The 25,099-nt window shown below is 39.3% G+C and overlaps 1 protein-coding gene across 12 annotated transcripts in view; it reads right to left on the bottom strand.

The window, feature by feature from the left end:
* The window catches only part of RBMS3 (RNA binding motif single stranded interacting protein 3), a 724,789-nt gene that overhangs the window by 68,462 nt on the left and 631,228 nt on the right, over window positions 1-25,099 (bottom strand). For all 12 annotated transcript variants that reach the window (XM_064444222.1, XM_064444223.1, XM_064444221.1 and 9 more), the window contains 4 exons: window positions 23,306-23,412; window positions 11,919-11,965; window positions 4,290-4,386; window positions 1,611-1,661 (listed from right to left, as the gene is read on the bottom strand). In XM_064444222.1, the coding sequence (XP_064300292.1) occupies window positions 1,611-1,661; window positions 4,290-4,386; window positions 11,919-11,965; window positions 23,306-23,412 (302 nt within the window). The remainder of the gene's footprint in view (window positions 1-1,610; window positions 1,662-4,289; window positions 4,387-11,918; window positions 11,966-23,305; window positions 23,413-25,099) is intronic.

Consider the following 25,099-nt stretch of genomic DNA (forward strand, 5'->3'; position numbering starts at 1 on the left):
TTTTTTTCAAGCTACGGAGGTGCCTAGAATAGAGTCTATAGCTAGGCATGAAACTACAGCAAACTTACAATGGACGCAGACTCTATTTTCTTTCAAAACAGGCCATTAATTCTGATGCCTCTTGAGTGCTCTGTGTAGTAATTCTCTGACAACTTTTCAGACATTTCTAATAAAGAATTCATCTCTGAATGAAACCTGGGGAATGGTAGTTCTGCCTTTTTGCTTTTATAATTCTTTAATACTAAATGCCTCATGCCCATTTATTTAAGAAGATAATCTTGGGAAACACATAGAAAAAAAGCTTTCAGTGAAGAGACTGGGATTGCTACAGACAACATGTGGAGGTAACTCACAATGGCAAAGACACTGGAACCGAAATGTTACACCACTTATCCACCGTCCCTCTGCTTTTCCTCTTACAATCACACATCCTTTCATTGACACAACTCTCCGGCTGGCAATGAACACAAATCTAACTGGGCATACTGAGGGTGCTACCCACTATAAAAGTTATATTTCTCTTTGCAGCCCTTTACCAAGCGGTAAATACATCCAATTTCACACCAAAATACTCAAAACTGAGGAACTTGTCTCCAAAGAGTTGAGGGATGTGGAAGGGAGCTTCAGATTGGGATGAGAGTCCTGTGCTACTGAACGGGTAGTAGTATAATTATGTCTACGTTGCTGTATAGCTAACTCCCATCAGAGGTTACTCTATTATGAAGTCAAAATATTTGAACACAAACGTGAGTAAAAAACAATCCTGAACTATATACCTTCATATTAGTTTTACGCTCCTCATATAAATAAATGTACTGATGCTTATGTGGAGTACACATTTGAATTTTGATTGATGACACTGGTAAGTGGATCCATACCTGAGAAACTGATCAAAGGTAGGAAATGAAACTAAAGCAATCTGTACACAGTGGGATTCAGTATATTGTTTCCTTCTGTTATTTTGTCAATATTTAGGCAAAGTGGATCAGAACTCTTCTGTGAGGTAAACAAAAAATCACCTGCACTGCTTCTAATGAATGTTGGTAGAAGTATAATGCAGCTTTATGTAGTAGTTATAAACTGATGAAAGGTGACAATTTGCTCAGGGGGAAAAAAAAAAGAAAGAGTTGACTGGTCAAATCATAAAGCAGATTCAGTTTTGGCAGAGACTCTGTAAGACAGCTGTGCTTTACCCTTTCCAGTACTTGAAATGCATTACTGAGGCATTGAGGATCCTTTAAAGTATATACAACTACAAAGGATTTTTTTGATGGATAAGCATATAAGGGAGGGGTAACGTGTTGATCCTGGCGATTCAAAGTATGTGGGAATGCAGTTATCTTGCAGTCCCTGAAGCAAAGCTTCAGAAGCAACACTTTAGAGCTCGTTATTCTCTTATAATCAATGCAATTAGTTAACATATCACCCATTCTCCCCTTTTCACTAAATCAGATGGTGCTCCTTAAAGAAGCAGAATCTTTACAGCAGAGGGCTCTTGTCAAAGGGAGCAGCTGGCTGCTCTTACATGACCTAGGACTTTCATGTGGCTGACAAGCAGTGAGGCTACAGTATAAGCACTTTTAGCTGGTTATAAGCAAGTATCCACTTACTGTTGGTTGCATAACATATGGTGGATGAGGCATCCATGAAGTACTCTGGACCTGCATATCGAATACTTTTAATTAGCACAGAAAAGTTTAAAATAGAACTCAAAGATTTACTTGAAAATATTCTTTCTATTGCAACTACAGAGCTCATTTTGACAAAAGACCTAAGTCGTGTAACTCAACGCAGAATTCATTTATGCTTCATGAAGTTATTGACAGAGGAAAAAGCTTTCAAACGGCATTGATAATGTTTACTACCAAAGTCAGAAGTCTGAGCTATTGCACCACTTCTATGAGCCACACTGTTTTATCTCATAAAGCAGTCTTCAATATTCTGTGTTGTCCTATTTTTCATTTGTACTGTTTGCTTTTATCCATCAATATAATCATGAACATATCCAACTGACAGTGCAGGAGACATAAAATGTTCAAAGTTTATTTTCAAAAGTATCTGTATGAACTTTCAAAGGTATAACATTTTCAGAGATCTCAGAAGATTTATTTCATTTTCAGTAAGAACTGCAGATCTAATACAGAATTTTTGAAGATTATTCTAATTGAAAGCTTCCATGGCAAAGCTGGCTTAAGATGTCCCTGCCCCTGGGATCAGCTCTTACCTTGGGCATCATGGTGTCCGTTCCCACCAGAATTTTGTGTGTCTCACCAAAGACTGTCGTTGTTGTGCTGCCTTATGACTGACATGTAACAGATTCCATAGATATACCAATTTTACCAACAATTAAATGCATTACAGAGTTCTTGCACATTTCTGGTGGCATCTCTGAGCTGTAACTCCCTCTTGTGCTAAGCACGAATGGCCCGCATGCTATCATTACTCAGACTCAACCCCAAGAACTGGGTATCACAGTTTCCTTTTGCATCAGTCTGGGCGCAACACAAAAATATAGCTATGCTACAGCCATCAGTGGGCAACTCACTAGCTACTCCCAAACTCACAGAGATGGGCATGTGGCATCTCAGATTGAGCATGAGCAGCGGTGACAAGGAGAAAACTACAAGGTCCTGATTCTCTAGATGCCCTGTGATTTTGTTCATGAATCAAGTGGTGAAAATTAATTGTATATTTGTGTACCTCACCACTTGAAGCTTATCAAAGTAGATTTTTTTGTTGTAAAGCAAGTTCTGTGAAACATCTTTAGAACCAAAACCAGCGCACACACACATGCAAACACACGTTACTACAAAGTTTTCTGTTGTGAAACCCCACTAGTTACAATATATTAGAGCTGCCACAGCTTGCTGCTGTTCATTGCTCCCACTCTTGCACCCTTGCAGTTCCTCCTCTGTGCCAGGGCAAATGCCTCTGGGCTTACCCTGCAAATCATCTACAGAGAATGATACAGGTTAAAAGAAACAAAAATCAATGTTTTTGGTGCAAATGAATCAACCATGAATTGATGCAATGGTTCAAGTCAGGATGGGAGAAGGGAGCAACTGCAAACTGTGGAGCAGTGATGGGAATAAGTGGCTGAGTGGCCTGAATTCAGTGGCCTGAATAAGAGGGACGAGGTATGACTCTTAAGCCAGCTTTGCTACTGAGAAAAGTGCATGCGAGCTGCACTCGTATGTCTCTGGCACTGACAATTCACTGGTGTTGCCGTTTATTGAAATTTACTCAATTTGCCTCAGCAAAACAACTTTTGTTTGGCAAGTGTTACATGGCCATCTAAAATTAAATAATATTAAAGTAAAAGAAAATTACAAGAATCATTTATCTTTGAAGATCAAGTTTAAAACACAGTAAGGGTAAGCCCAACCTCCCAGAATTACCTGTAAGCAGTAGCATACCACCTCACCACTGACCACCGACCCACCCCACCCCACCCCTAAAAAAAAAACCCAAACCAGACCAAGCCTAACATTAAGAACAACCCACCATGCAGCTTTGCAAGTTTGGGTAGTTTATCTCAGGTAGGACTCAGGATTGGAAGAGCACTGATGCTATAGGACAGAAATAACTGAATTGGGAAAATGTATAGCCAATGACCAGCTTCAGAGCAAAGTGATATGTTCCCAGAGAACGGCTAATAATAAAACTATACAACCTGGTTTTGACTTCCTTCTCAGAAAGCCAGAGCATGGCAATAATTTCCCAGTGGATAGCTGTGAAGGATATTCTGAAAAGAGAAATTCTGAACGACAAAACATGTGGGAGACTAAAGAAGGATATGAGGACAGTTATCCTCAAGTAACTTGCTTTGTCAGGGATTATTGGATAAAAATGAGCGCTTTTAAAGGATACTGTTACTGGAGCAAATACAGCTGAGGTCAAAAGGTCAAAATACGATGCAGTCAACATAAATTATACAAAAATGCATTTTAAAAAAACTCTTGGCTAACGAAGGGGAGCCAAAATGACAAAACATTTCAATAAGAATAAGCTTCTGCTGCTGTCAACTGGAAATGAAGCAAAATGCTCTTTACTAGAGAAGCTGATAGAAATAAGAAAAAAATTAAGGTGGCTTTCATTGCTAGTGTAAAGAATGCGGGAAACACTTCAAACCCTATGATACCTGAAAACTACTAGAAAGACTTTTGTTTAAAGTGTGATTCAAGAGTGCAAGCACTCACACAATTTTCTGTGGTGTACGCTCTGCCTTCATCCACATCCAAAAATTAATTAACTGGGAAACATAGTAGACAAGCGCAAATCTGACGTACCTGATATGTAGAGACAGGGGAAGCAGCAATGAATGGCGTGATTGATGTCTGTGGAATCATGCGGTTTGTTGGAATACTGTACGGTGAGGAATAAAATCTGCAAACGAAGAACAAAAGCGAGACTTTTTTGAACCGTTCGACTGCTAGGCTCTGAGTAACTAATGCACTGCCTCCCGGGCAAAGACAAAAAGAGTCTACACAGGTAATTATGTCCATCTATTTCCAAAACCACAATAAAGAAGATGTGATGGCTCCACTGAACAGATCTTGAAAATGGAAAGGAGGAGGAATATTTACACAAAGCATATTTTTTTCACTTCAACTGGCACAAATATAGAACTTCACGACACAAGAAGTAATTATCTGAAATGCAAAGACAGCTGATTTTCCAGAGTGCTAGCTAGTGAAAGGAAACTTCTTACACGATATCGAAGACAATATTACTGATTTCATTTTTACATGCAGTACTGTTTCCTTTTCAAATCTTAATGCTTCAGTGCTGAGAATAACACATTCCATACACATGCCTGAAATATTTCATTAAGGGATGGCTACAAAAACTGTCGCTGAAATTTTCATATTCATCTCAGCAGAGAGCAAAAAAACACACCTTCTGGTGAAATGTATCACAAATTATGAGCTAAATGCCTCAGGCAGCACTGAAAATCTCAGATTTAGTTGTTTTTATTTCCACTGTTGCATGCTATGAACAAAAGTTGCACTATCTCTTCCTTGATGGTAATAAACATTATATTTCTTCTCCTTCCCTGTGGGTTAATGATGATTGATAAAATTATCACTTGGAAAATATCACTACTGGTGGATTGTGTAAGTACTTAATATGTGTGTGCTTGTAAAGATCTTTGCATTTGCCCTTTGTTCAGTTTTAACTGTAAGCCAGAAAAATAAAATTGCTTAAAAAGGGAATGTTTGTGGTCTTACAGCTGTCAAAATACTGATATTTTGGACTCTGAGAGAGAGAAACATGCCTGTGCAGTGTTCTCAGGTCCCATTTAAACCGCATGCAGATCCTTCTCATACAGCGTGCACCAATCTTATGAGTAACGGAAGATTTTGCACATATGCTCTCTGTGTAACAGTGAAGTGGATTACACTCCTTGTCTTTTTATGTTGGTTTTTTTTTTTCTACCCACGCTGAGGCAATCAACAGTAGCTTTCCATGAGAGCCATACAACAAAAAAATCATTACTGGTGTTTAAACAAGCGCTTTATTTCCTGATCGCCCTGGCATCCCAGATTTAGTACTAATCAGTCTAGTTCAGACTGGATGCATTCATTCTGGTAGCAGGCTCTAATAACCACCAACTTCATCCAACCAACAGCCTCAGAAAAACAGGCTGCTGTCTTTGAAGGTTGGGTGGAAACATTCGAAGTTAGGAGAGGAGAGGGAGACAGAGAAGCAATCATTTGTTCTCTCTATTCCAAATAAGATTTTAAAATGCCAAAAGCAGCAGGTGGCGTCTGAGTGATTTTTGTTTAATAGAAATATATTGCTATTTTAGGAACATTTATCTGCCCTTACAATGCTCACACAGAGACTATTTTAAAACTGTGCCTTTGCCCAATTTTATATAAATCCTATTATGAGAACTTAGAGGCATTTGTATCCCACTGCTTGTATCATACATTAAGATCATGCAACATTGTGGGCAAAACAATTTTTACGGCACTAGCCAGGTTTATCTATGGTGTTAGCATGATGCCTATGTTATCTAAGCCCTGTTACAGGGGTTTTCTCCCTGACCAAGGTTAACTAGAAATCACTTTGGCTATGCTGTTGCTAAGTGAATGAACTAAGAAATGCTGTGTGCGGCAAATGAAAAGAGTCAACAATGAAATGTTCAAATGAAAACAGACTGATAGAATTCACTCTATAGGTAGAATCTATAACAGAAATACATATAAACCTCGTGAACTGAAGGACAGTATGAAACCAAAACTCTTTCAACATATTTTTCTTCATTCTGTTCTCATTCTGTCCATCAGCCTGGCACTGATGCTGCACTCATACTCATACCGTGTATGAACTGCTCGGACAAAGACGAGCACAAGGGACAAACAACTTTCCATTTGGAAGTAATGCTGACTCTTTGGAATAAACCCTCCAATAAATCCCAGCAAGTGCTACCAAATTTACAGAAAATGTGTGCTAAGCCAAGAACCTGACAGACAGCTAACCATTTCGGTTTCGGTTTAGAGATGCAGTTATCTGAATAGTACATAAGCTTGTAGCATACACACTCTGGTAATGTGAAAAATACAACCCTTCCAACACCCCTGCCAACACCATTTATCTGTCGCAGTTTGGAATGCTCTCAAGTAAGCATCAAATAAAACATACTATCAGGACACTCAGCTATATTGTGAAAACGCATGCACCGGAGCATCAGAGAAGAGAAAGGAAGGAAATCTGACGCAGCAAATGACAATGTGAGAAAATCCAGTTCATATATTTCGATTTTTATAATAAAAAATAAAGTTTAACAATCTGAGTCACTGTGAAAGGGTGTAGGTCAAACATTGTGAAAGGGTGTAGGTCAGACATTTTTCTATCAGGAATCCCTTACACCCAGAGACAAAGGTTTGTCTTACTGTCACTGTGTCCCTTGTGTCCAAAGGGATCTAGAAAAAAAGGATTTGGATATTGCTTGAGGGAATTCAACAGAGCAAGAACTGAATGATTATGTTATGAAGGCCTCTCTGCCATGTATAAAGTATGGTGGTATGGTGAAGACAGGGACGTCCCTGCTGAGGACAGGCTCAAGTGGAGCCTCCATAAGGCATGGGGTGCTCAACCTGCCACAGTGCTGCAGCCATGTACCACCCTGGCAGGCCCTGCTCACAAAGAAGGCTCAACATGCTCTCACCCATGGGACACAGATGCATCTCCCCAGATTCCCTTTACATACAAATAGGCTAATATCCTAATACGTAATTGGCATAAATGACATGCTGGGGACCTAAGAAAAAACAGGAAGAGCAAAAATGCAAGAGTGGCCTGCTCTTGTGTAAACCTTACAGCATCCCAGCATGACCTGCAGCTGCTGACCTTGCCATATTCCCATATTCAATCTTAGGCTTTCCTTTTTTTTTTTTTTTTTTTTTTTTCCTCTTCCCTTAGGCTCAGGGAGAAGTGAGATGAGGTGGGAGATGCATGCTTTAAGTCCAAGTGAATACAGGATTCTCAGACATCAGAATACATACATTGGAAAGACAGATGAATTATACTGGCTTTGACTCATTTTAGATATGTTGTTCAATTCTACCCCCAAGTTTCCTGGCATTAAAATGTTCAGTATGGTACTTTGAGAGCTGTAGGCTTTGTGGTAGTTGACATGTGGGCCCTAAGAAGAGCTCTCTAAAAGGCTTGGCTGCATTTTCTGCAAATGCAGTTTGCATCCTTATATTGGCCCATACACTTTTTTGCAGGTGCGAGTCAGTGTCCCTGCTCCTCAGCTGCAATTGCAGTGCTAGAAAAGAAAGTGTAGAAAGGCAGGTGGCAGAGTCAAGGCAAACTGGACATTGCCTTTGTATTAAAAACAGACGTTTTCAGCATTCCCAGATTCCATAAACACAGGGAAAACTCATCACTAGGAGGCAAAAAGATGTTCCTGGATGTTCATGATGAGGGGTTTATAAAGGGCTCAAAAGAAAATGTTTTTAAGAGATGTTAAAAAGAACCGTGTTTCCGGTATATCATCAGGTGCACACAGGCAATGCTTGAAGAACAGTTTCTGTTGCTTAACAGACAAAGCACATACTCCCCTCCTACATCAACCCTCCCTTTGCATTTGGGGACTGCATTATCTGTAGCGTCTGGCCGCTATTTCCCTGCCAAAAAATAATAAAAAAAAAATCCATATGGTTCCCATCCTATGGGGGAATGTGCAAGCTTCCACACAGAATCTGCACAAGAGCAAGACCCTATTTGCACTGCAATAAACACCATTTGCTCATGCCTCATGCCTGCAGGCAGTACTGAAAAAGTTAGATTCATAAATAGTATCCTGGGGCTCACATAATGTAAGAGTATTACCAAGCGTTATCAAGGCAGCAATTTTCTATTGCAATAAGCCACAGAGTCAGATGTTTGAGATGAAAAAGACCTATCTGAATATTGAGCCCATTGGCCAGCAAATGCGCAGTATAGTCCCCAAGATATCAGATATTAAACTGATGCAGTACATCACAATCTTAGTCAAATGGCCAGAAGGCCTCGAGCCTCAGGAACATTTTAAATGAGCACCCTTACAGTGCAAGAACAAGAGCTTTATTTTGTTCTTTGTATAAGTGTGTTAACCCACTAAAACAATATTAATATCACAAATTGAAAAATCAATAGCATATTACAACAGGCACACTACTCCCCAAAATAAAACCTGAGTACCTGTGTAAATGCAATTCGGAAAAGGCTGATTATAAAACAAAAAAGGCACAGAGAGATTGGCAGGGGAAAAGAGCTTATCTACTGAAGTGAGTGGTTACCACGTCTTCAGTAACTCATACTGCAATTCTATGGTACACTATGGGCAGGATTCTTCGCTCCATTATACCAGTTTTACACTGATGTAATTCCACTGGATGCTTAAAGAGAGTTACATGGGCATAAAAACAAGATAATGAAATGGAGGATCAAGCTTTGCAACATAATAGACTCAGAAGAAAATTATCAATTCCTTTGTGGGGAAAAATCTTAGCTATTTTTAGTGAAAGCCTCTCTTGCTCTCTTTTGTTTTATTCCTGCTGTAGATTTTCAAGGCAAGTATGCAGTTATACAGTAATAAAAGCGATAGTGCTACACCATGAGCAATGAGAACCCACCTTTCCATCTGGACAACATACAAGAGTCCAGATTCTTCCCTGAGGTTTGGTTGTGCCACAACCCAAAACCTAATATAATCCACAGCTCTTAAGGAATTGCAAATTTTAAATACCACCCCATGACACCTGCAGAGACATGTGTGTCTAGTAGGCTTCCATCCTCCATATAATCCTGCAAGGACTTAGCAACTTCCATGCATCAAAATGCATCTATCAACCCCCTAAAGCACTCTAATAGATGTCAGCAAGTGCAGTCAACCTTCCTGTTCAAGTTTTGTTGGTAATTCATCCCTCACCTGAATCTTCACCTTAGCTTGGGTATCTTTACATTTCCCAGCTCCAGCCTCAGTTCACTGAGCACCACGCTGATCGGCACCCAAAGGACTGAGCAACTTGTGCTTATCACAGCACATCAACAAGTCCTGAGCTGTGTGCAGGATCAACACCCACTCAACCTGACTGCACCAGACGGGCCTGCTACAAGGAAGCAGTCTTTCTTTTACAGACCTTTGGGTAACATTGCTCCATGCAAACCTTAGCTGCTTGGTCCAGCTTACCGCAAAGTATCATGCAGCATTTTACTCACATGGTGGGTATGGGCACACCTTCAACACGAGGGGGCTGCAAGCAGCAGCTTCGTGTTGACTTCCAGACTCTCCTCACCCTGAGGAAGAGCAATGTGTTTGCCTAATGCCTCTTCTCTGACCTCTTCACTGACGATTATGTTAACCTGTTCTACTTCATAGCGCTTAAGAGCCTTTAACTCTCTCTCACTGTGGTCACACACCTGCTATGATACCCGTGTGTTGTATCTGTGAGCAACACATCACATTTGGACATTTTACAAGCAAAGCATCGAGGTGCTCCCAGACTTAGCTAAGATAAAGCCCATGAGCTACATTTTTATTGTACTTGCAAGTAAAGGGGTTTATGAAAAATAGTAAAAATTTGTAACTACAGGATATGTAGGGACTATTAAGTGAATGCCTGGGGAGCTTTAAAGGAACTGTGTAACCAAAGGGTCCTGGTGATCCTCAGGTGACAGCATTTTAAAGATACAACCAAAGGATGGAACAGCAGTTGTGTAACTTGGTGGACAAATCGATTTTTCCACAGAGTAAGAGCTTCTCCTCATGATACTGCATACAGTCAAGATCTCACTGTAAGAGCATTTTGAATGAGATGGTTTTGTCCTGATGAAATTGAAAATATTTTGACACTCTAGAAAGAAGAGATGTGTCAAAGTGGTAATTAATTGTCACTCTTACAGACATATCCAGTGCTGTAGTTTATTTCATGCTTTTCAAATAAAATAACATTTAAAAAACTGCAGTGTTTTCCTAATGATCAGTTGACTGCTTGTTCAAAAAATCGAGTGACCAAACCATACGAGCAGCCTAAACACATGAGCAGCATGGGTACTCTCTGATAAGAATAATGTCTGATTCTGAGATAACTTTCATAATTTCAAAAAAATAATTCTTGAAGCAAAATTATATTAATCTCAAAGGATCATTCAAACTACAGCTTCCAAAACATTCATGCAACTGACATGCAGGAATTCCTTTGAAATAGAAGCCAGTTGTCTGGATGAAACACTGGTGGATTATGAAGTAGTGGTGGTTTTATTTATAGCCTGTAATGTGTTACCAACTGAGAAGTATGACGAGAGCAGAGAAAGACTCATTTGGAGGTCAGAACAGGGAAACAGAACCAGAGGATTCTGAAATCACAGCTATGCAAAACCCCTCTTTTTTGAGTTGCTCTGGTCTGGCCGCTTCCTCTACAACATAGGAATATCATGAGTCCTACAAAGCTACTGCTTGTAAAGGGCAATTAAGCAAAATATACTATTATAACCGATTTCTTTTTTTTTTTTTTTTTTTTAACTGCAAGGAATGTTAGTTTTTTCCTAGATGCTTCAGCTAGCAGTGCCCTAACAAGTATTTAAGAAATAAACCCATTCTCGCCTATATCAATACATTCTCCCTTTCAGCTGCAGAATGCAGATGGGAGTATGCATGGAATTTGATAATCATATCAAACTTCTCTCTGATCAAAGAGTGACTGTAAAAGAGTTCAGGGCCAAACCTCCTGCTTCTCTTCAAATTGTTGTTAACCTCTCTGAAAGGACAGTTAGATTTCAAGGCTCTATTTTCTAGCTCATGAAATAATTGGAAATGTAATCATGCAGGTAAATAATAGGATGATGTAACTTCTATGCTAAATTTGAAAAAAGTTACAATTCTTTGTGTTGGCAAACCATAGCTGAGAAATGAAGGGTGTTGCTCAGATTTTTACCCCTAAATCCCATCTCCTTATACACTAATTTAAGGCTTTCTCCTTATTAGGCATTTCTATTCAGAAAATGGTATGGAAGCCAGCCAGCCTGTAGAGAGAACCCCACGTGAAGTAACAGCTCTATTATCCAACACACACTGGAATCTTCAATGATTATTTTAACAAAAGCAAAGTCAGTAAAGGGAAACTTTACTGGTTGCCATTTCATGACAGAGAGAGCTTAAAAAAACATTCACTAGCATTTGCCAAACAGAGATGGAAACTATTAGGAAAAACAACTTCCCATTCAAATGGATATTACAAACAAGAGGGCATAAAAACAAAAGGAAAACTAAAAGAAGAACTTGACAATACAGCATTACATGTTTCAGACAGAATACAACTGAGTGAATTTGCTTCTGAATAAGTTTCACCACAGAAAGAGAAAACAGAAGATGGCATTCAAAATAATTTTTAAAAAGGCATAAGAAAACATGCATTCCTTACCCATTCTGTATAGCAGCTGTTGGATCGTAAGTCAAAGCCATGCCAGCCTGCACATAGTTAGGGAAGAAAAACAGATTTTTACTATTACTGCAGAAAAAAAAAAAGGGGGAAAAAAAAAAAAGACAAAAAAGACATTAAACATACTCTAAGCCAATATGAATAAAAACTGAATGCAACTTAGATGGAAATCTAAATTCTCCAGGGAAGCTCAGATGGCTCAAAGCAGCACAGACAGATTGGCTACCTCCCCTGCCTGAGAGATCCCTGAGAAACAGATCTGATCAGTATGTGGGTTGTCATCTCTCCATAACATTTAGGCCAAAAGGTGGTTTTGTTGCACCAGTAGCAGTTAATAACTCCACAGAGATCAACGCATTTACATCTGCTTGCACACTATAACAAGACAGGGCCAAATCCTGCTGTTGCCTGTGAGACAGGTAGGTGGTAAATATTCTAAAGCCAACTGCACTAGAGGTTCTCAGGAAGGAGTCTCCTCTTTCCTCCAAAGGCCACACCCTGTGTGCCCCAGTCTACCATTTCCCTGGGCTGTCATTCGTACTTACAGCTAATTCATTATCATGAGACAAGAAACAAAAAGTGGGCTGTGAAGCAGAAAAGGCCAACCAAAAAAAAAAAAGTACTTGAGCTTTTAAACAGGGCTTTTAAAATACTTCAGAGGTCTGGACAGCAAAAGAATTTGTTAATGGGCTACGCAGAGCCTTTCAACTGCCGTTCACCACCAAGCAGATGGTGACCTGTGTGAAAGGATTTGGCAGTGCCAAAACAGCATCCAGTTAACAACCGTCACCACTGCCACCATTAGCAGACATGTCCACAGGTACCGCAGGAAAGGCAGGGAAAGAAAGGGATGGAGACTGAATTTCCCACTCCACCTTATGCTCTAAGACAGGAGTTTGGGGCCGTGCAGGAAGGACCAGCTTTTTTCCCCAGCATCCACTTTAAGATGTGGGACTGATGACCTCTCCTCCCACACGCTGCATTTGCTTTGACTTTTTGCCTTCCTTATTATTCTTTTTCCTCCTTTCATGAAATACTTTCCAATGTAAGACACTACCAGGAGATGGGAAGGCACTTCCCTTTGTGCAGAGCTAGGAGGAGAGGGCCCCCATTACTCAAGGTGCTCCTCTCCCTTTGGTAACAGCTGAAAAATGGCCATGGCACCCTCCCGCCCCAGTGCACTGTATATCTCTCCACTTGTCATACACACCATATGCTCACTGCCTGAGATATGAGACAGAAGCATTTGCTTCAAGGACAAGTGCTTTACTAACCATGCAGCAGGGTCCATGCTCCTGGTCGGAGATTTTAATGCCCCTGGACCCATCTACCAAAGTATTTTTGAATAATGGCATCTGCCGCCTTGCAGATGGCTGCTCAGACAGGTCAGGAAAGCGTTCGGGCTTGGCTGGCTCCCATGCAGGCAGGTGAGCAGCCAGGGTAAATGCTCTGGTGATGAACAGGCAGAGAGCAGGCAGCACTCCTGGAAAAGCCAGGTTAGCCCAGCAGATGCACACTGGTCTAAGAGGAGATGGTCCAAGTTTCCAGATGCCAAAAATAATTTCTGATCTGAAAGGGTAGGCTACACACTAACTTATGTATATTTTTCACATTATTCTTTTAAGCAGATGCTAGGGCAAATGCTTTGCTTATTGAAAAAGACATTGTTTTAATAAAATATGTACTGTCTCCCAAGCAAAGGATAATTCAGGAGACTAAGGCCAAGAACACACTGCTATTTTTAAAAAATGCATTAATTTCATAGATAGGAAAATAAAAATGGCTATTTCTGCAAGTTTAAAATGCCAGAGAGTCAAATTTAGGGTGACCCCAACCACTGCTAATTTTGATGAAAAAAAAAAAATTAGCTTAGAAAATAATAAGGGATGATCTACTTAACCTGCTTTTATATTCTTATGTCTTATACATTCTCAGCATATTATATTATTTGGTAAGGTTGCATTAATTACTAATGGAAATGTATACAGATCATCCCAAAAGAGAGCAAATAAAACTTTAATATCATAATTTAATATCATAAACAATTTTGCGTGCAATACATTTTAGAGAAAAAATCCTCTCTTATTGTCCTTTCTCTTTTCAACACTCATAAAATTTCTAATTGCTCTCTTTTTATATTTCTGCTCTGGCAAAGACAACCTAAATAGTATGTACAAGCCCTAGAGGGACAGAAAAATTAGTTCTAACATTTTTTTTAAAAACTTAAAAATAACTTAAGATATTCTCTATAAATCAAGATGTTGACACCTTAACATCTCATCACACTTAAGACTAAGACAAAAATCCCTGATAATCCCTTGTGAAAGGAGAGATCCAAGCTTTCTAAATAAGGGAGTTTCTAGATGTAACAGCCCTTAGGGCTGCCTGGATCAGAGCCTACTATATACCACAGCTTGCATTAATGGGACCTGGGGACAAAGTGGCAACAAAGGAAGGGCGGGCTCTTATTTTAGTTTCTCTGACATAAATAAGGATGAGGGTGCAGAAAGAATAAATTGCAGCAGCTCTTTCACTGGAGCCCTAATAATGCTCAGTGTCCAGAAGAGACCTGCAAACACACGTTTATGCCACTTCCAGTTGATTTTAGAGCACACGGTTGTGCACAGACCCTCAGCTTGCCCTCTGCCCCCATCACGCCCCAGACCTGCCTATGGGTACACGCAGACAAACCGCACATACTCCGTTCTCTATATATTAGCATCACAGCCATTACATATTATTGGTACTAGGAATACGGGACACCATTGTGGGCCTGGAAAGTACAAAATATGAAAGGCTAGACACTCATCTTATCCATGCTCCATATCCATTCTGCACAGTGACAGATTACCAGATCTGTTCAAGTACTTGAGCAGTGACCACTATAAATATCACTATCCCATTTGTCAGTAAATAAAAATTTCACATTAGACAAATATGACACAGCGTGTAGCAGCAATACATGCATATGGTACACCACCTACAGTTTGCCCAGTAATATTGCTAATATCCCCCATTGCTGAATAGCCTTAAACAGCTGCTATTTCAAATAGCTGCTAACAGAGGACTATTTACTTCTTTCTCATCAAGTTGTGTAATTCCTCCCTACAAAATTATGCTGGCTGGAAGCCCAGGAGAGGCAACAGTTAGCCTGGACCAGTGAAAGATTTATGGTCTGAAGCATCCTCATTCATCAGGAATAAAAACTGACGAGCAATAATAACTTACTGGAAAATTGTCTGTACTTTCCTCCATAGAACACAAACAGGAATTCCAAAAATACCGAATACAGAATATTAGGGTTGGCCTCAGAATTCTATGCAGTAGAGGTCCAGGATATTCTGTCATGAACAGTACTGAATATAGTTGTCACTGTGCTTAATGCGGTATTAACTACACCAATGCACTGGCTGATGCCTCTATAGCAGTCCTCAGTTGTGCTGAAGAGTATTTTCTTCCAGGTCTTTTTATCCACTGTTTTACTCATGTTTCAGTGGAAGGACAAGGTCTTATTCCTTCTTCTGATAGTGACACTTCCTGATGAAATGCCACCTGAGAGAGAGTGGCACTGGTGATGGAACGCTGCTTTAGGAAAATATTTGTCAGATAAATCTATGAAGGGATAACTGAACCGCAGAATTTTTATGCTGCTCAGTCAGATAATGGACACATACTCAGCTACTGAATGAAAATCCTGCACCTCAACATTTCAACATGCAATTCCTGAAAGCAATGAAAAAAAAAGGCATATTTGCTATCAGTCCCACACACCATGATAAATAAAGACCATTCTCAATGATCACTTGTGAACACAATGGTGTGTTCAGAATATCACAAGTGGCACAGAAATAAAACCAGCTCATTTAAAATACTGATTTTTAAAAAAGACTATTTAAACCATATGTGTTTACTTATTGCTTATTTTTACCAAAGTGTCTAAACTTAAGACAAAGGAATGAAGATTTTTGCCATTTTGTTGCTGCAGTTTTCTAACTATTGACATCGGCGAATAAAAAGGTTCTAGTAACAAGAGACCCAGTCTGCACCTTTCTTTAAATTTAAGCTCTTTCCTTCAAGAAAGTGCAGGAAATATCAGAAAGCCTTTGGAAGGCAAGGGTTGCCCCAGGAAGCTTGAAGGCCTTTGTTCAAGAGTTTACTGTGAAAACTTTTCCATGGGCAAAGACAAGGTATTCTGTTTCTGGTTTTTTCCCTCCCTTTGTTATGTTTTGAACATAAATGAGCACATTTGCCTCATTAAAAAGACTCTTAGACCATCACATTTGCATTGCTTATGTAAATTGGATTTGTAAATCTCTCAAAGAAATGATTAACTTGTGGAGTGATTATTAAAAAAACTATCACGTCCTCAATATCATGTGAAGTAAGGTGGGTTTTATTATTTCTCTTCCAAATCTCTCTGAAATCTCACAAAAGTAACCTTTATCAGACCAATATCTGTCTTCCAGCAAACAGAAGTATCTATAAATCACTGAATTTCAGGTTGCATGATATCTTATTTGCTGCTGAGAAGTAGCTTCCACAAACAGCTTCACCAACATATCATCACCTACTCTTATTGTATGCATCTTTCCCTCACGGCGTGCAAAAATTCACCATAATATTGACCTACTACAGAGATGTCCCACGCCTCTACCTCAGATGTGAATCCTCACCATATCTCCTTGAACCTGCTCTGGACAGCCTACGCCTAGTGCTGGAGCACCCACGCAAAGCAAGGCTAACTGTCACCACAGGATTTACTATTGTGCAGGAGGCCACAGTCCCACTGGAAAAAAAAAAATATTGTAAAAGCCCACAAACTAAAAAGGGGTGAAATCCACTGGTGTGGTGGGTTTTCCAAGCAGAAGACTCCCTGGGTTTCTCCTCACGGTGAGATTTGGAAAAAGAAGGTTGTACCCTAGGACTCAAGGGATTTCTGTTGTGAACCAATGTGGGAGTTAGACCAGAAGGTAAGTCTCTCTTCCCCATCTCCTCTGACTCATCCTTTCATCCTTGCACGATGGAGGACTGCCGTCCCAGGGGAAGGGGTGTGCTCTTGGCTACTACAGTGGAATCAATTGAAATTTCCACACTGAAATTCCTGTACTTGTTTTGTTACCACTGCTAGTATCTGCCAGGCATCACAGCACAAGGATCTCTTACGCCCTGACAGCAGATACTCTGACTGAAACACTTTGAAGAAGGAAGAGACAGGAGGGGGAAGAAACCAACAACACAAATGAGATTTGTTTAGAATACCGACTTAATAAAATAAGCTCAGTTAGCAGTTAAGTTAACTTGGCAGAGTTCCTTCCTTTGATTATTTAAACAGTTCTGTCAGAAATATTCCACTTTATTAGAACTATTTGTGAATTTCATTCTGAATAAAAAACACCTTTCTTTTTTAGAGAAGGAGAAATCTAGAATGTAAATGTGACACTTCTTAAATACATAGATACATATGAAAGAAATAGAGCATTTCCCAGTGATGTGTGCTCCTTAAGCAGCTGCGAGTTCTGAGGAAAAAAGTGATTGTGGAAAGAAAAATATATCATATTGAGGTCAAACTTGAGAAGTGATTAATGAACCTCAGAAGGTCAGAGGTTGAGCTGATAAACAAAATGACAAGTTCACATATCCAAATGAATGACAAGAAACCCTTTTTGTCCTACAGAACTGTACTGGAAGTCAGATCTACACAGCTTCTGTTCTCGGTGTTGAGTTACTTCGTTCCCACTTCAATTTATCTGATGAGTTAAAAGTAAGTTAAAGTTACAAAAGTTAAAAAGAAAAAAAAAAAGAGGGTAATATCCTCCTCACAGAGGCATATATAATGCAATATAATTATTCTGTTTCTAAAGCCAACTCATATATTTAACCTTGCCTTCTTCAGGTCTAGGAACCATCTGCTTTTGGGGATCTGGCACACCCGCTTTGCCATCCGTCTGATCCAGTGTTAAACCAGCTGTGGATTACAGTCATATCTGCACACTAGATGTGTGTGTTGCAGTGAGTTGGGAAGAATTCCAGGGATGGCTTGCAGCACTACTGAAAATGCCAGCCCACCAACTATCTGTCGGCGATACAACGGCGTGCAGAAAAAGACATGTCCTTTCCCCGTCTCCAACATCTGCTTATTCTGCATAACAAGACACTGTCATAGCAGCAGAGTTTGGAGGAAAACCCAATTGCAAGAAAACCTCTGGGGCAAATGGCATGACATTTTTCACCACAGAAGGAAATCCAAAGCCATAATGAAAACTAAGAAAACTAATATCAGAGAGTCCTGATTCTACTTTAACCAAACCGTGGTCCTTATTATGAGTAAAAACAGTCCCTGATTTCAGGGACAGTGATTTCATATAAGTCATTATTTAAAAATATATCTGTGTGCTTTAGAAGCTCAAAAATCCAACCGCTTAAACTGGTCTTTGGCATATGTGCCACTTGGGCACCTTTTCAAAACATTGCCCGCAACGACTGAGTCTTGTGTCCTGAAAAATTTTTGACTCATTAATCGGTAAGTTTTCGCTTATTTGCCAGTTACCTTTGCCCTTCTGCTTTCTCCCTCTGTGTAGGCTTCTCTTCAGGTTTAGTTCCTGTCTTTGCTAAACTAAGCATTTGCTGAAAATAAGCATGCAAAATACTGACCAATGTCTAACTTACATGCATGTGAAATATAAAGTAAATGTCTTTGTGCGTGGTTTGCATATAAGGGTACTACTGCATATATGGACAGGCCTGGAAATTGTCTCCCACAGAAAAGGAAAAATTATTTGTCTAGGTATAAAATACATCAGCCCTAGACACTGAGGATTATGGAACAAAACTAAGTAGTACCTATCTGCTTGGAAGCATAAAAAGAAATCTATGTCTGAGTTATAAATGGGCCTGGCACAGATCTACTAATCATTTCTAAATGCTTGCTGCTGGTAAAGAACGGATGGCTGGCACCAGGATCAACTGCTTCAGCCCTTTACTGGTACTGACTTTACAAAAAATTTGGGAAGTCTCTCAAATTACCTATTGTATGTTTTTCTCTCTAGATTACTGTTTGCACTAGAAAAAATTGTAAAGAATAGCAGATAAAAAGAGAAACTGTTAACAAAAGCAACATTCTCAAACTACTAGGTCATCTTATTTTTTTAAGAAATAATTAAAAACATGTTTAATTCTTTAGACATTTCACCAACTAATCTTGAAAGAAAACAACGGAGAAAGGGAGAAAGGAAGAAGAGAGGGAACGGGAGGAAATGGAGGTTAACCTCTTGTCTATTGAGAAACAAAAATGTAATCCAGATTACAGAAGCAAGAAAATAATCAACAGGAGAATTACTGGAGGCAATTATTAAATATCATTACAGACATCAGACCAAATTCAAAGACAAGGGGGTTGCATTCAATGGCAGATGTCGCTGTTGTCACCAATACTGTAATGGTGATTTTCTCTTCAAGAAAGACAATGCAAATATTTAAATGGTCTAAATTTTACAGAAACTTGCAAATGAAGTATCAAATGTTTCAAAATATTGTGACTGTCAAAAAAACTTAATCAGTTTTGGCTGACCAAATACAAAAAGGCTACCATATCTAGAACTTATTTCTGGAAGAACGTAAACAATAATGAACTTTGGGCTGATGCAAAGCATTTAATTTGTTTTCAGTTTATGAGAGATTTCTCTACTAGGTAAATTTCAAATAAAACCTGTCTTAAATACACATATCAAAAGATTTTATTTCTGAATAACCAAAACAAAGTTTCCGTAAATCTGCAATAAAAGATTATGTTGTAAATTTTAAGCTGCAGTTTTTAATCCAGTCTGATCTCAATTTGTAACTACCCTTGATTCCCCAGATGCATTTCCAGCTAATGAATGTCTTCTTTTTTTTGAGAAACATCACCCACCTCTAGACTTGTCAATTGGAATTTAGAGGTAAATTAAATCAAATATTTTACAGGCAGAATTTGAATATCATTACCCTCTCTCACAATCTCAGCATGATCTTGTCAGGGAAAGTTTCAAAACAGAGCGCTGAATTAAACCACTGTGACTCAGAAAAAAACTATCCTGAGATTAAAAAAAAAATAAATCATTCAGTTATTAAGACAGAATTTCACTGCAAATATTTCCAACATTTGCAGGTTTCACTGTACATTTATTGCACCTGTATGTTAGATGCCTAATTTGACAGCTTTTTACAAAGCCATCAGTAATCTAAGCTCTTGGCTCCTTAGTCCAGAGCTGGTCAGCCATCACAAATCCTCAGTCAAATGCCTCAATAAATCTGCTGAGTGTTTCCTGAGGCTTCAAACAAGAGTGGAAGGGTAAGGACTAGAAAGTTCCATTCAAGGTCAGGCATTTTTCCCTAGTTACAACTGGTGAAGTAACCAAGTACCAACCCCCCCCCAAAAAAAAACCCCTAGAGAAATTCAGAGTATTCCTAAAGACTTGCCTTTAAAAGGTAAGCCAATTTTTACAGGTATTTCTATATGGTTATGAAGCAATCTACAAAAATGTATGATAGGAATAAGATTTTCTATTACATTCTGCAGAATGGCCTGAAAACTTTACCAAAAAAAGTAATCCTCTCCTATAAACTTCCCCAGAAGCTCTCCATAAAAGAGAGCAAAACCTCTGAGAACAGCATGGCCAGAGAGGTAAAACCTGCTCCTCCCCACTAACTCTCCTGCCATTTCCCCACTACAGCAGAGTATTGGGCACAGCTGCCTGTCTCTGCTTCGCATACTCAAATTTGAGGCTAGTGACAGAACTGTTTGTGCCATTTCTCTGGGGTCTGTCCTTCCAAGCAATAATCCTCATGAATGCTCAGTGTTAATGCTGGTTAAACCTCAGAAGTTTTAGAAATGCCCTTCACACGAGTATACAAGAATGCAAGGGCTTATCTGAACAATAGCCAAATACATCTTGCTCTAGATACCACAGGATTTGGCCAGGGTGGAAATACTGCAGGAGTAATCTCTTGGATGCTACTTCAATGCTTTTCTTTGGGGAAGAAACCAAGAAAAAGCAGAGGTTCAAGGAATATTTCCAGATCCCATTTGTAATCAGAACTATGGCATTTTTCATATAACAATTATTTCTCACTACTCACTCCCTGTTCTTTTTTAAAGAAATTAAAGTTGACAGGAATAATTGTTGGAAGGTTACCCGAGTGCCGCTACACAGGGAACGGAATGGTACATCGTGGTTAGAGTAAGATCACTGAAGGACAAAGAGTTAGAAAAACCCTACTGCATATAAAATATAAGACTAATTACACAGAAGGATTTTACATTGGAAATAAGAAAATTACAATCGTGGGGAGGAAATCCAATAAATGAGTGACCCTAAAAGAGAATATGCATTCTTGTCTTTGATGCTTTGAGTAGTAAATATCCAATGTGCAGCAAGGTGTTAACCAGATGTTAGTAAACAGCAAAAATCTAAGAAAATCTAAGAAAACAGAGCACATTCATAGCTTGAAATATTTCTGAGCTTGTATCTTTACAATCTTTCCACATTTGTAAATTATACCATGACAACAGCTCTGTAGTTGACTGCAAACAACAATAAGGAATTATGTCTCCCAGCACTGAAAACTAGTTTTTCAAAGTTGGTGCTATAAACACACCAACTACACCCTGCCTCTAGGTCACAGGAACATCACTATGCTTAGTATGAGCCACTCCACTGGGAGCAAATGAACTGAGTAGGATGTATTAAGCTGATGCCCTGAGGCCATAGGCGTAATGGTGGCTTGTTGGCTTTAACTTTATATTCTCTTGAACTGAAGGAAGTATAGAACAGTGGAGATAATAGCTACAATGCCAGTTACTATTTAAACAGGGATTTAGAGGTCTTTAAAATATGGACTGTGGACCTTATCAAGTGTTTATTATTGTCTCCTATACATAGACCTCTGTTTTTCAAGCTCTGTATATGATGACCTGAGTCTACCGCTTGAAGTGCTTCTTGGGCACTTGTTCCTCAGTAGATCCTTAACATGACAAACCATAATGGCTCCTAGGAAGACGTCTCCATTTTTTGAGACATACGACATAAGAGACTGCAATGAACCTTTGGAGACTTCTTCAATCTCTTGTAGTAAATGTGGCTGCCACACTGGCACTTTCAGCCCACAGAGCTAAAAATATTTTGAAGCGTTGCTGTTGTAACAGTGTACAATAACCACCTTGCTGGAGGGAGAAATTTCTACGCTTTCAAGAGGCCTTTCTGTTTGTTTTAGGAGCTCACCAATCGTGCTAGTGTATATATGTCATAAGCTAATGGTCCGAAAAGTATCTGTTAGCAAAATCAAGTAGTTACAAAAAAGCAGAAAGCCTCTAGAAACAAGTAACTTAGAAATACCAAACAGTTTTCTTGTTTATTTGTTTTGTAAACTTGAAATAAATGTAACAAAACCCACCAAAAAAACCAACAACAACAACAAAAAAAAACCCCAGCTTTTATTCTAGTTGGTCAACATTGAGCAACGTACTTTTTTTTTCCTTTAAGTCTCAATCATAAACATGAAGAATAGGTGTTTAGGATGGGAATACTTGTAAGTCCTTCAGCCTTCATAGCTATAATCATGCATAAGAAGGTACTATGACCACACCTACCTCATTTATTCAAATGTCTTTACCCTATAATAACACTGAGGAAGAGTAAACAAACTCTTGAAGAGTCAAAGAAATTCCTTTCTTATTTCACTCATGTTTGGAGGCATTTCATATATAAGTATACAGAAAGGAAACTCCAGTAACAGTCTATTTGCAGCAGAGCACAAAGCAACCGTTAGATTTTTTTTTTTTAACTTTGTGCACATGATGGAGCCGAGGCTACTATAAACTGTTTTGTCTTGGACACAATGAAGAGCCCAGCTTGGATAAGCTTTTGGGAAATTTTTACCTGGACCATACATTTGGACGTGCGAGTGCATCTTTCCCTTTTCTAACAGCCCACCTATTCCCTGATCATGTTTGATCACCAGGAACTATACAGAAGAAATAAAATTGTTGAGTTCCTTAAATGTAAATTGATTTGGGGTTTATAAAAGGTACACTACGGGTGCTGACGGCGCACCAATAAGAAAATACTGGGCTCAGGTCTGGCTGCAGACAGAGCACTTGCGGTGGGGCAAGGCTGCGCACAGTTCCACACCAAGCTCTGAAATTCTCTTCTGTAACTTTACACTTGGCACATTATTATAAGCCTCTCTCTCCCCCCTGGTTATATACCTTTTTCTGTGTGAAGCTATTGTACTTTGTGTGCAATCTGATTTCTTCGAAGCCCTGAAAGGTAGACCTCCAGGTCTGCAGCTGACTTCTGCCAAACCTGGGAAAATAATTGCCGCGTGGCACTTACCTCTCCTTCTCTGGGCCACGGCCTTCCATTCTGTGTGTATTTGCTTTGATTCTGGCGCTTCTTTTGCCCTCCATCAGCAAATTTGCACAGCAAAGGCTCAGTGGGGGCTGTGAAGACAAGAAACCCAGTCTATATTAGCATCCCCCCCAAAGAAAGTGATTATACCAGCAACAGTAGTGCTTTGTAATACTGATCTTTTGAAGTAAAATCTTGCCTTCTGCAGATATTTTTTGCCTCTTTTAGCCTTGACTCCACTGGCAGCTGTTCTTACTAACTAAGCTTCAAAAAATATATACTGGCAGCCCTTAAAAGAATTCAGCAAATATTGTTGAAAAAATAATCAGCCTATGCAGAATGTTAAGTTGCTGTAGTGGAATAGTAGAGTCAGGCATTAGTTCCAGCTAAGTTAGACACGTATTCATGACCAGCATTAGTGCAAGGATAAACACTGCTTTACTAAAGCAGCTTTCTGTTTTTATTGTAAAAACTTTGCAAGAATCTGTTTAAGGAATAACTGTTCTCACTATTTTTGTATTTCTCGGCACCCAATCCCTTAAAAATCTGAATAAACAGAATAAAACAGAGACTCTTGCCAAGCACAGTCCAATTAGCTTTCTTTTCCTCTTAACTCCTCTTTTAAGCAAGTTGGCAGCTGAGAAAACCCCTTTCCTCTCCAACTGAGATCTGGTGTGTGTGAATACAATAGTCCTGGGGGCTGGAGCCCCTGCAAGAAAGGATATTCAGAGAGCTGCACACCCCAAAAGGCAGCTCACAATAGGGCCCCCCAGTGAAGAAATTACCACACATCAAATGGCTACAAGAGAAAGGGAACTTTGAGTCTTAGGATCTTTCCCCATCTACCCAGCTTTTAACAAACTCCTAAACCATTTTCAGCCAAAACTGTAATTAGCTTGCTGGTGGGAGCTTGCCTTTGCAGCCTCCTTTTTAAAAGAGGGGCCAATTCTACCCACTTCATTAGGTGTATGTCAGGATGGTCTTTCATTGCTTATATCAACAGAGAAGTAAACCAATATTGGCTTGGTTGAAAGAAATCTAAAAATTATGTGTCACATTTGAATCTTTGCAGGAACTTTTGGGTTCACAGGCATGACAAGTAGAGGGTCTAATTAATTAACCAGGGACTCTGATGGAAAAAAGCAAGAAATCTCTTTTTTCCTCCTCTTTTCCTGTTTCTGGGAGGCTAGAAACGTTGAAAGAATAAAAATGCAGGGACACGAAGGAAATGTTGCTGTAGAGTGATTAGTCAAGTTGCTGACTTCTTTATTTGTAATAAAAATCATTATTTGGTTCAAGGATGAGATAAGTTCATATAATTTTAAAACAATCTCATCTCCCCCGACCTCTTAGTTACAGCCAGCTCAAAATGGGTCAGAAATTGTAGATTAAAACAGTGATCCCTTGAAAACTGCAACCAAGGAGCAATGCACATAGAGAATCTCACATCAAAACCACAATTTCTCATTGGGACAGCATCACTTTGCCTACTTCTGAAGCTCTAACAGCTTTGTTTTTTCATTACCATTTTACCAGGCTAGTAATTTCCAAGGTCACTAGAAACTGAACTGCAGGGAACAATCCATTATTGGCAGAAAGCTCAACTGTGTGACCCCAGAGGTCCTTCCCCACCTCTGACTTCGATTATTGTATCAGATTTTGGTAGAAGCAATGCTCAGCCGACCATTTTGAATTTAAAATAATGAAGGTTTAAAAGCATCCAGGTGGCTATGGAGAGTCTTTCTGCAGATGGAGAGGTTTTACAGGGCTGATTACCCC

Source organism: Phalacrocorax carbo, chromosome 2, assembly GCF_963921805.1.
Source record: "Phalacrocorax carbo chromosome 2, bPhaCar2.1, whole genome shotgun sequence".
Classification (NCBI taxonomy): domain Eukaryota; kingdom Metazoa; phylum Chordata; class Aves; order Suliformes; family Phalacrocoracidae; genus Phalacrocorax; species Phalacrocorax carbo.